This window comes from Poecilia formosa, unplaced genomic scaffold (genome assembly GCF_000485575.1).
Source record: "Poecilia formosa unplaced genomic scaffold, Poecilia_formosa-5.1.2 Scaffold762, whole genome shotgun sequence".
Taxonomy (NCBI): Eukaryota; Metazoa; Chordata; class Actinopteri; order Cyprinodontiformes; family Poeciliidae; genus Poecilia; species Poecilia formosa.
In genome coordinates this window covers 94,904-106,472 of record NW_006800701.1, presented here as the reverse complement: position 1 = coordinate 106,472, position 11,569 = coordinate 94,904, and the positions used below count along the sequence as shown (strand labels likewise).

Sequence of the window (11,569 nt, the reverse complement as noted above, 5' to 3'; positions counted from 1 at the left end):
CGTCCTTTGTCGACTTCAACCAAAAATCAACGATTCTAACTATTTTTCAACGTTGATTTAACATCATGTGCTATCTGGGGTCTTTTCTATTTAAAACACAATTAAAATCCCCCCCATAATAAAAGGTTTTCGTCCCAGCATGTGGGGCTGCAGTTCCTCTAAAAAGTCATACCTGTCATGTTTGTCATTAAAACCATAAATATTCAAGAGGTTAAAATCCTGTCCGTTAAAAGTCAGATTTGCTAAAAGTGCTCATCCCTCTCTCACCACGGTGTTCCCCTTCACCAAGATGTGCGGATTGTTTATTAAAATGGCCACGCCATCATTTTTATTTTCATTTGAGCCGCTCCATATAGACGGTTGTGGCCACAAATCCTGCCACCGGGTGAAATTCTTTAAAAATGGGAGTGCACATTCTTGTAATAAATACAAATCGGACTGTACAGAACTTAAAAAGGATAAAACACTCTGGGCTCTAACTTGTGACTTCACACTTCTAACATTTATGGTTGAGAAGGTGAGAGTCCTGATTAAAATGACTAAAAACAGGTAAGACATTTTAAAGGATTAAGACAGTAAAAACCCGTTTAAAACCCAAGTTAAAAATGGGCTCAGAGACTGTCCTGTGAACAGAGCTCTTCCTCAACCCCGCATGGTGGTGCAGGTTGGACCTGAGCTCCATTCCCCCTTCGGACTCTCGGTTTCGGACGTTTTTCTAAAGCCAATACCTTCGATGGGTCCTCCGGGGTTGATTGCTGAGCAACATGTTGAAAAGAGGCCTCATCTGCTGAGTTAGACAGGAAGAACTTGGTCTCCTCCCCGAATGAACCGAAGAGGTTCTCAAGTCTTCCTCTCTTCTCCACCGCGATGGTCTGGTCGGAGGGAGACTCTGATGCTGGCCGCTTAGCCAGTTGGGCGTCGGGGAGGGGGGCATCCTCGCTGCTGTCAGACTCCATTTCCTGAGAGTCGTAGCTAGCTCTGCCTTCGGTCTGCATTTCCCCCCCCCTCACTAGAGGTTTCAGTCTGGGGGGTCTCTTCCTTCCCCTCCCACTCTCCCGTCTCCTTCTCCTCTCCTCCAATAAGAGGAGCCGACAGGAGATTTGAATTTTCCAGCCCAACGGCTTCAATTTGCTCACTTACCATGTCCGCTTGTTCCACTTCCTTTGCCTTTTTCAGTTTATTTGCAAAAGATTTTGGAAAGTCTCTAAAAAGATGGTCTTGCTCGCCACATAAATTACATTTCCGCCCATTCATACATTCGTCAAACGTGTGCCCCACTTCTCTACACTTACCACAGAATACCTTATCACAAGCCTCGGCCAGATGACCGTGTTCACCACACTTACGGCAGAGTTTTGGTTGGCCCTGATAGTGAGTGTAGCCTCGGTTCTCCCCCAGGAGTATCATGAATGGGAGATGTTTCAGGTCCTGGAATCCTTGGGGGTCTTCCCACTGTTTAATGGGGACCCGCCAAGCGCAATTCCAGATGCCGTCCACATCCCGCACCTTCATAGCCTGGCCCTTCACCGTGCAGTATCTACCCAGCCACATACAGATGTCTTCAGCACTGACAGTTTCATTGAACATCCTGACAATCACTGTTTTCAGGGAGTTGTCAGTCAGTTTCTCAACGTCAAATGCTGAAAACTGGGTCTTTGCATTTTCGTACCTTGTCCAAAACTCTTTTAGCCGGTCGGCGGTGGTGAAACTTACATCATATCCTCTGTTGAAGGGCAGGGTGAGGATACAGTTCAGGTCATCTGGCCGAAACTTCAGTGTTTGCTGAATCAGTTTCCTAGAAAAGTCCAGTCTTGACATTGCATTAGTCTTAGCATTTTCAGTAAAAACAAAGCGAACGCTGTGGTGCCTCCGCATGCCGGCATGAGTAGCCGCCATGGTGGAGGCACCACCCGCTGAAGGTTAAAACCTTTACTAAAACAACAATAAAAGGTTAAAACAAATACACAATAAAATGCAACTAAAAAGAAGAGATATTTTTCCACTAGTTGTGGTAAATATCTCAACCAGGGACAAAGATTAATGAACCTCTCGAAACAGTGGTAACAGCCAAGTCACAAAGACTAACGCTATCACCACCCAATGGAGGCAACCACTGTCTTAGACAAAAGGCTGAGAAGCAATTAGGGTATATGTGATCTAAAAAAGGTACATAATCACTTTAGCAAAGCAATAAGACAGAGAGCAAGCAGCAGTGCAACAATGCACACCCCATTTTGACTCATGGTGCCAATTTTCTATATGTTTCCAAGTTTATTCTAAGCATCTAGTTTGGCATAGGAACTCATGCTAATCACAATAGTATATGGTTTGTTATATTAGGGATTGCAGCAAAAATAGCCAAACTAGAAGCTAAAATCTGAAGCCCCACCATGCAATGCATTCTGGGTAATGTTGATGGACATTTTAAAGTGAATTTCTGATGTACAGAACAAGGTTACAGATTTCTGGCACCTGGCAGAAGCTCAGAGATGAGATCTGAAGCTGAGCTGTGATGTCTGTCTTTAAAATGGGTTTGAAGACAAAAGAAATGAAATAAAAGATGGTTAAAAGAGCAGATTTATAAAATCAAATTCCAGCCTTCAAACCAGCATTAAGAAAAACTCCTTCATCCAACAGAGGCTCAGAGAAGATTTTAAAGCTGAGCTGTGAGTTAATTCCAAAAAACTAAGTTTAAAAAGCAAAATGAGAGAAAATCAGTTTAAGAAGATACTTTTAAAGCTAATTCCTAGTGAGCAGAGCAGCAGCAAGAGAAAACTCCTTCATCAAACAGAAACTCAGAGACAAGATTTTAAAGCTGAGCTTATTTATTAAAAAAAAAAAGAGCTCAAAAACAAATAGAAATTTAATAAAATCTGGTAGGGATAAGTGCCAGTTGTTTTTCAACTGTTTATCAGCTTATTGGGGGCCTGCCCATGCAATGCATAGTAGGAATCTATCTACACTCAATAAGGCATTTATTATAGTAGGAATCTATCTACACTCAATAAGGCGTTTATTATTATTATTATTATTATTATTATTATTATTGTTGTTTATTTTTCTTACTTCACCGTTAATGCAGCCCTAAATGCTGCATGCACCCTGACAAAAGTGGTATCAAAACGTGCAGCTTGGGTGTTCTGTGGTTAAGCACAACCCATGTATGGAGGCCTTAGTCCTCGACGCACCTGTCACAGGTTCAATTCCCAGCCTGGGAACCTTTGCTGCATGTCTTTCCCCATCTCTCATTACCAACTTTTCTGTCAAATAAAGGCCTCTAGAGTCAATAAAACCTTAAAAAAAAAAAAACGTCCAGCTTGATCCCAAGAAGTGCATTATTTTTAGTGGGATTCTCAGTTAAAATGATAAAATTGCGAAAAATGACAAAATCCCATACAAGTCAATGGAGGCTCCGCACTGACTCATACAGACACACTTGCAGCTGCAGTCGTTAATTACCATAGCAACAGGCCCCAGACAGAGCCAGTGAGTAGTCTCACAAACAGGTGCAGAGAGAGGTCTCGCAATGCATTGTGGGAAGAATACATATTTCCTGTGATTATTCATATTTTGCTTACATAAAATTATTATTTCTCAGAATTTTTGAGTGTGAATTAAAATCCTTAGTATGAAGGTTGAAAATTTTCTAGAAAAAAAAATTTTTCCCTTTTTTTTTTTTATTTTTATTTTGCACCACATGTGCAAAGCTTATAGTTGTCAGTCTCGCCTGAATTTCACTGTCCCTGAGGTTCAGACATTGCATGATAGTAGAGAACCAGGTTAGCCATAGCACTATTGGGATGGACCTTGCATGATCTTCAGTCATTGCACACTGGTGGTGGACCATGTCAAGCCTGTCCTGGTTCTTACCAAGGGCAAGTCTGGCTTGCACAGACTTGTTACTTAACTGTCAGAAATGATCTGCCCACATCAGGCAGGCCCCACTCAATTTCTTCAGGAATTAAATGTCTAGTTTTCCCATTGCTGTGGTGCTCTGCAGCTACTGTAATTTTTAAACCTTTAATAAATGACAAAAAAGGGCTAATTGCCTCGCTTCTTTGAACATAACAATGATCAAATATATAAATGGTCATGGTTTATCATGGTTTGTTACATTTTGACAAAATAAAAAATTAACAACAGCAATTATGTAATTATTCACCAATATAAAAGAGCAATTTGCTTAGTCCTCTGTTACATCTTGATAGAAACCAAACTGTTTATAGATTTATATCAAGGGAGAATACTTAAAAACATCAGCAATTTTCTCAGCTTTAATTTGAGCCATATTTATAGAAATGAGGACAAATAAAGGCGCTGCAATAATTTTTGTGACAGATTCCTGCTCATCCTGCATTGGAACAGTCTGGTTTTATGGACAGACTCACCGCGTAGTAATGGTACCTGCAGGAGCTAAGTTTGTTCCTTTATTTTTTGAAAGAACTCTGATTTACCTTATGAAAAATTGTAAAATATAATTTTATTTTGCTGTCTTTGTTTATAGTGTATTGCCTCAAAATACTTAAACTAAAAACAGTTCCATTTCCATCTTTTTTTCTCAGAAATAATTCAAATGTTGCTTTGGTCAGTGGTTGTTTTAAATTATAGAGTGAGCATCTCCAGACACCAGATGGCAGTGGAGTTAATGTATATTTAGTGTGTTTTTCTCTTTTTACAGTGAACAAGAAGAAGAGACCAGTGAACAGAAACAAACTTGCGATTCCTGGCTAGACTCTATTATTCATCCACAACAGTTCTGTTCCTGAAACACCAGGATAATGGCCAATAAGAAAATAGTAGTGGTGACAGGTGAGATTCTCTGATTGGTTTAGTGGTGAAAGTTAAATGTGTTTCGATGTGTGTGTTTGATTTCTCAACAGTTCTGTGGAATTAACATGCATAAGAGAGCTGTGGTTAAAAAAGGATTTAGCTGTTGCCAGGGCAACATAATGCAAGATGGCACAGCTTTCAAGCATCTGCACATTAGAGTGATTTTGCTGCAGATTTCTGGATTAAATATGAAACTGAGAAAATAATGAGTCATCATGCGCCTTTGCTACAATTAATGTTTAACTTGATGTAAACTTTAGACCCTGCTTAAAGGCTGACAAACATCCGCATGCATACCTCATGCATGTTTCTGATGCTGCAGGGCCTGACAGTTTTCTGTTTCCTGCAGGGTTTGAGCCCTTTGGTGAGCATGCTGTGAACTCGAGCTGGGTGGCAGTACAGGTAATCATCGGGTTGTGTGTCTAATTTAATAACTTTGCAACAGTCTTCTGTCATCCATCATTGTACATCCAGTCTATGTGACATTTTTTTAATGAGCAGACATTCCTGCTTTTTATGAGAAAAATGCTTTAACACACATCTGTTGTGAATGCTGAGCAAGATCTGTTCTAGTGACAACATAATTCTGTGTTCAGTTAGACACTCCACAGGTGACAGTGGTCCTGGCAGTTATTAGCTCGGTCATTTGGCAATTCTATTTGATTTTCATCTGCCTTCGGTGATCCGTCTGGCATTTCTCCCATTGATCTCAATGTCTTTGGTTGAATTTCAACCAGGCGAGTCAGAGAACAGAAGGAAAAGTTGGGAACAATGAAGTTCGTTTTCTGTTTTAGAATTATAGTCTGCCTATACAGGGTTGTAGTTTGGCAAAGTCAAAGAAGTGAATAAAGCTGTTCAGTTCATGTTGGCCACACTTCCAAGTATTAAACAGTTAATGTCCGAGCAAGAGGAATGTTTAAGATATCATAATGCTGGAAAATATGTGGTGGCCCTAGTCCACACGATGTTGTTTACAGCACACGCAGTTTTGGCAAGCTCAAGCTGGTTTATTAAATATGTAATAAATGGCCAAATGTTATACATTGAGTAGAATCTGATGTAGTAATTTAAAACCTCAACACAGTTCATGCCACCAGCAAGCAATCATTTTTCAGTAGTCAAATTTCAGACCCTCTCGACGAAGCAAAGTATTGAGGGGCTGGCTTTTAACATGCCAGGCAGTTGTTGGACACTCTTGGATATCCCGAAGCCTCCTGCACTGCAAAATAGCTTCATATCTTCAGGGCACAAAAAACCATGTAAGTCTTTTATTTATGGATCTTATTTCAGCTTTTCACCCTCTACTGCAATTGTACCAGCACTATGGCTCCAACCTGGAGTGATTAGAGCAGGGATGTCCATGTCCAGTCCTTGAGTAATTTTGGCCTTGGTTGGTAAAGTGTTAATGTGAGTCAACTCCACATCTTAGAGAACAAACTACTACACCTTTTAATTGTGATGTCGGCTTGGTGAAATGAATCTAAGACTTTTTAACATGTAGCCATTAAAGGTGAGTGGTGTTACAGCTGTGATCCACAGGGGTGTGTCCTTGTCCCATTTTTGTGTCTTTAAAAACAATAACTTCTTCAAGTTCTTATGTTGTCTATATATTGCTTTATGTGTAGAGGTTTTCTTGTAACTCCACACTGTCTACTAGGACACAAGTGATTTTTTTCTCTCTCATCTTTGTCAGGAGTTCAGTTTTCTGTGTTTATTTTTATTTTTTCTGTGTTTATTTATTTATTTTTTTCTGTGTTTATTTTTGATCCTGTTCCATGCGAGTCTCTGTGTTGTCCTGTCTGCTCCCTAATTGTTTCCCAGGTGTGTCTAGTTCCCTGGTTATCCTCTGTGTATTTAAGCCCACCTGTTGTCTTTGTCAGATCCTCGTCGTATGTTGTCAAGTCTTGTCTAGAGTTAGTAGTCTGTCAGCACAGTTGAACTGTGAAGTCCTGTGTTGGCGTCAGCTCTCGGAGCAGTCTTCTCCTGATTAGTCGCTACCAGTGTTAGCTTTATCTCTGCTCACTGTGCTGCCTGTTTTCTTGGACTGTTGAGTTGCTTCCGTCATTAAATTCACTGTTCATCTTTCAACCTGGGTCCTTAGCGTTCATTCTCACCACCACACATGATGTAGACTGTCATGCTACATCATGACAGTCTTATCTAATGTTGTCATTTTCATCTGTTAAAGGGCGGCGTCCTCCAGGGCTGCAACCTCAGGAACCTGTCTACCCATATCATGTCCAAAGCGTTTGTGTGTTTGTTCTTTGGATGGGTTGTAATGAAATGTGAATTTCCCTGTGGGATTAATAAAGTATATTAATTCTTTCACTCATTGATTCAAATTTGCAGATGACACTGTCATAGTTAGACTGCTGCGGGATGGGAGATCCATCATGGAACTGTTTTTGACTGCTTTGTGAATTCAAATTCAGTTCTAATAGAAAATACTTTGTTGATCCCAAAGGGAAATTAAATGGTGCTGTAACTCATTTTAATTCCAGACCCTTCAGAGAGTTATTGCAGATGGTGATGGCTGTGGGCAGGAAGGAGGTCCTATAGTGGTCTGGATTAAAGCGAATTTGAAGAATCCTCCGATTTAAGATGTTATGACAGTCTCATGAATAGGATGCTCTGAATTGTTAATAATTTACTTGATTTGTTAGAGTATTAGCTTTTCCTGTGTGCCCATGTGGTACGGGGAACAGATATGTTTCCAGGGAGCAGTAAAACTGTGTGTTTGTGTGTTCATAGGAACTGGTGCGATTAGGATTGGGGGAGATGGTAGATCTTCACGTGTATGAGCTGCCTGTTGATTATCAGGCTGTTCAAGACATTTTACTGTCTCTGTGGAAAGAACATCAGCCCCAGGTATTGAGCAAAATATGTTTTGCCAGAAGTTTACATATACTCATGATCAGCATGAATTGTCGCATTTATTTTGGAATTTTAACAGATCATTTGAATTATTTTTTTCCCCACAGGGTTAACTCCTTGTAGTCCATAATTTTTTCCTGGTTTTTATTTCAAGACCTAGGTGCACACACTTGCATATGCAGCAGTCAAATTTATAAATGTGATTTTCATACATGTACATATTTGAAACAAAAGTCCTTAGAAGATAAAATAGAAACCTGCAACTTTTTTTAGCCATCTGACTAGCTGGACATTTGACTACTCTGCATCAGAATGTGCTCTTCATTTTGGCATGTACTGGGCTTTTCACCATAGTCCAGAAAATGTCTATAGGTTGTAGATTAGCACCATTCATATCAGTCTGATTTCTCCATTCCTGTTTTTGTGTGTCTATGGCATAACTGCCTGAGGTTTGTCCACATTTGAACCACAATCTCAGGCAACAAGAACACCACTGTCCCCATCCTCAAGGAAGAGAGTTTTAAATCAAGAAGGGCTCAACAAGAAAAATGTACCTGCTCTAAAATTATACTGTCAAACTCCACTGAAATTAGAGGTTACTCACATGAACAAGTCTAATCCTTCTGGGATTACTTTTTTAATCCCAGAGGGAAATTAAAAATTGTATAAGCCTGTGCATATACTTTTGACAGTGTTGATTTGTTAAAAACTACAATAAATTCATGCCTGCTCATTGTCAAAAGCCACAACTGAATCTGACACCATTCAGATTATTAGTGTACATAAACTTCTGACCAGAACTATACATATCTTTATGTTTAATAAACAGTCAGTTAATTTTAAACCTTGGTGTCCTGTGAGCAGCTAGCTGTCCATGTGGGTGTTTCTGGGATTGCAACCTCAGTCACTTTGGAGCAGTGTGGCCACAACAAGGGCTATACACGTCTGGACAACCGCAGCTTCTGCCCTGCCTCCCACTGCTGCATGGAGAATGGACCAGACTACATAAAATCAGTCATAGACATGGACACGGTGTGCAAAAGGGTCAACGGGTCAAACATCGGGATAACTGTGTCTGTATCTAAGGATGCTGGAAGGCAAGTGATTCATGTTACACATGCATGAAAGCCCCAGAACTAGAAGCCAACCTTGACTTTATATGATCTAACTGCCATGTTTTGGACTTGATAGGTATCTTTGTGATTACACCTACTACACCTCACTGCATCAAGGCCAGGGGTACTCTGCATTTGTCCATGTGCCTGCATTAGGAGGACCCTACAGCAGTGAGGAGCTAGGCAGAGGCCTTCAGGCTGTTGTAAAGGAAATGCTGAACTTACTTGAGGTTGATTACAATGAATGGGGGAAAAAAGACAACAAACATTGCCATCATAAGCAATGACACTAAACAGGACCCTTACTAAACCACTTACATTTTGTAGAAATTAATGAAGAGTTGATTTTGTTGTATGATTTTAAAAAAGTCAAAACAAGTGGAGACCACCATAGTGATTTGTATATATCACTAGTTTAAAGTGATCCAAACATGAATTTTTCACTTTAATTTCTTTAAGTGCATAGCACAGTCTATCAATGAAAGTAGTGTAAAGGCCCAATAATCTCAGGGAAACTGCAATGGAATCAGCACTGTGCACTTGACCTAATAAATGTGCTTATTGTCACTTTGCAAAGCATTACTGTGAAGAAATAAAGTACTTGTTGATATATGTTTTTCGTGGTTAGATCTTGTGCTTGTTGGTTATTTAATAACTTATGGAGCATTATTAGCTTCCAACATAAAGATCCTGCATGTACAACAACAGTTTCCCTGCTGGCCAGGTCAGTAGACATGGGATGGACCGATATGAAAATTTGGGCCAGTATCACTGTCTGATATTAGTACTGTCATTTTAGCAAATAGTATGTATGACTATCATATGTACAATATTTTTTTATATCTTCAACACTGTGTAGCTCAGATAAATCTGGATCTGCCTCAGTTCACCAACCAGTCCACATATGAAGCATAATCAAGCTATGTTAAAACAATTTTCATGGTAAAAAAAGATCAACCTGAAGGATGATTATTTTTTCCTTTCCATCAAATATCTGCTAAAAACGGAAGAAGCAAGGAGACTGTATAATTCAGTTTTATTATTTATTTAGGACATACACTAAAATGAACATCTCATTTATGAGGAAAAATCAGCCACTAACATTACTTAAATTGATGTCAATCTACTAATGATTTAATTTAGTAAAGAAAAAATACATATATAGCCTGTATTCTTACTACCTCCCCTGGGAATTCAGCCAAGTGATCTTCATCTGTGTTTACATCCACTGAGGGCAGAGCCAGCTGCTGTCTGTCAAAATATACAAAGTGTTACAGCACAACTTCAGTTGCAACATCCTGAAGCCCTCATAATAATATCTGGAGATTTTAATCATGTCACCCTGGATTCCACTCTGACTGCTTTTCACCAGATTGTCAATTGTCCCACCATGAACAACTGGATAATTGATTTACTGTACACCAATGTAAAAGATGGATATAAGGCTGTTGCCCTTCCCCCATTGGGCAAGTCAGACCACAACCTGGTGTACATACAGCAGGTTGTAAAGGAGTAAAGGCTCCCTCAACTAGAAGTAGATGGCCTTCAGGACTACAGATAAGGAGAAGATAAAGGTAGCACAAAGGGAGATGAAACATTGTCTGAGGGAGGCAAAAGAGTACTACAGGAGGAAGATTATGTCTGGGATGGCTTCAGAACCATTACAGGGCACAAGGTTTGGACTAGTACAGAGAGAGGAAGTAAAGAGAGAGCTAATTAACTGATTAACCTTTTTAATAGATTTAGCCATTATGCTTCACTCGTGTTAATTTTGTTTCAGAAGAACAATTAAAATCTTTTGACAAATTTTTATTCTCTCTTCTGCCCGGATTCCTTGATGTCGTCATTGAATCAGATGAGCTGCAAAGACAAAGACCAACGCTTTCCAAGTACAATCATAACATTAATTAGACTAACAAACTAATGAAGCAAACATAACTCATAAAATCACAAACCAGAATCCAATCCAATATTTACCTCTCTCCACAGACATCAACACACCAAGACAAACTTAAGGGGAAGCATTTCACCGATGCACCGTTCCCCAGAGACAGCATCACGGGTTAACCCTGGAGCGATCTGAAGTTAAATTTCCGGTTGCTATGCTTTTAAAGGAAGGGTATGTTTCCCTTTTCTGCTGTATTCAAATTAGGGGACTGTCCTTAGGTAAGTTCGTTTAAATCTAGTTGGAAATGTTCCAGTAAAAGCCTGTTTTGTTTTTTTTAAGATCAAGGAAGCGTTATTTTCTTTTGAGTGGGGTGATGTTTTTTATGACCCTGTCCCGAGAGGAAGCTCTACTATTCTGACAAGATCAGATTGTTTTTACAACTCCAGCTGTTAAAAACCCTATCAGCTCAGTCAAGGGTTAAACACACAAAGACTCCTATGTGGAGAGAGTTTTCGACCCCCTCGTGATGCCTGATCAGGTCACGAAAAAACTAGCTGTGTTTTAAATTATAGAGAACTACAAGCTAAATTAATTTAATTCAACTTAGTGTATTTTGTTTCAACAGAAATATCCTACATAAGAGATTATGTACTGATTGAACCATGGATATAATTTGGAACCAAATTTTCTTATTTAAAACACTATTAGTTTTATCTAATATTTTGAACATATAATCAATTCTAAAAACTAGCATATTTTAAATGTATTTTCTTAACACCCACCACCATCACCACATCTACTCTCCCCCAGTACATCCTCCTCCTTACCAGCAGGTGCAGTCATTCCACCATCATGGCACCCT

General features: G+C 39.5%; 1 protein-coding gene across 2 annotated transcripts; it reads left to right on the top strand.

Moving 5' to 3' along the window:
* Nucleotides 1-4,677: 4,677 nt before the first annotated feature.
* On the top strand, nt 4,678-9,446 carry LOC103131443 (pyroglutamyl-peptidase 1-like). Of its 2 annotated transcripts, XM_007543093.2 has the most exons (5): nt 4,678-4,809; nt 5,180-5,232; nt 7,582-7,698; nt 8,569-8,801; nt 8,896-9,446. In XM_007543093.2, exons 1-5 carry the CDS (start codon nt 4,779-4,781, stop codon nt 9,104-9,106), a joined length of 645 nt encoding a protein of 214 aa, XP_007543155.1. In that variant the 5' UTR covers nt 4,678-4,778; the 3' UTR covers nt 9,107-9,446. The 2 variants fall into 2 exon arrangements, with proteins under 2 accessions (XP_007543155.1, XP_016522132.1); XM_016666646.1 differs by lacking the exon at nt 4,678-4,809 and having other exon boundaries at nt 4,953-5,232.
* Nucleotides 9,447-11,569: the final 2,123 nt, after the last annotated feature.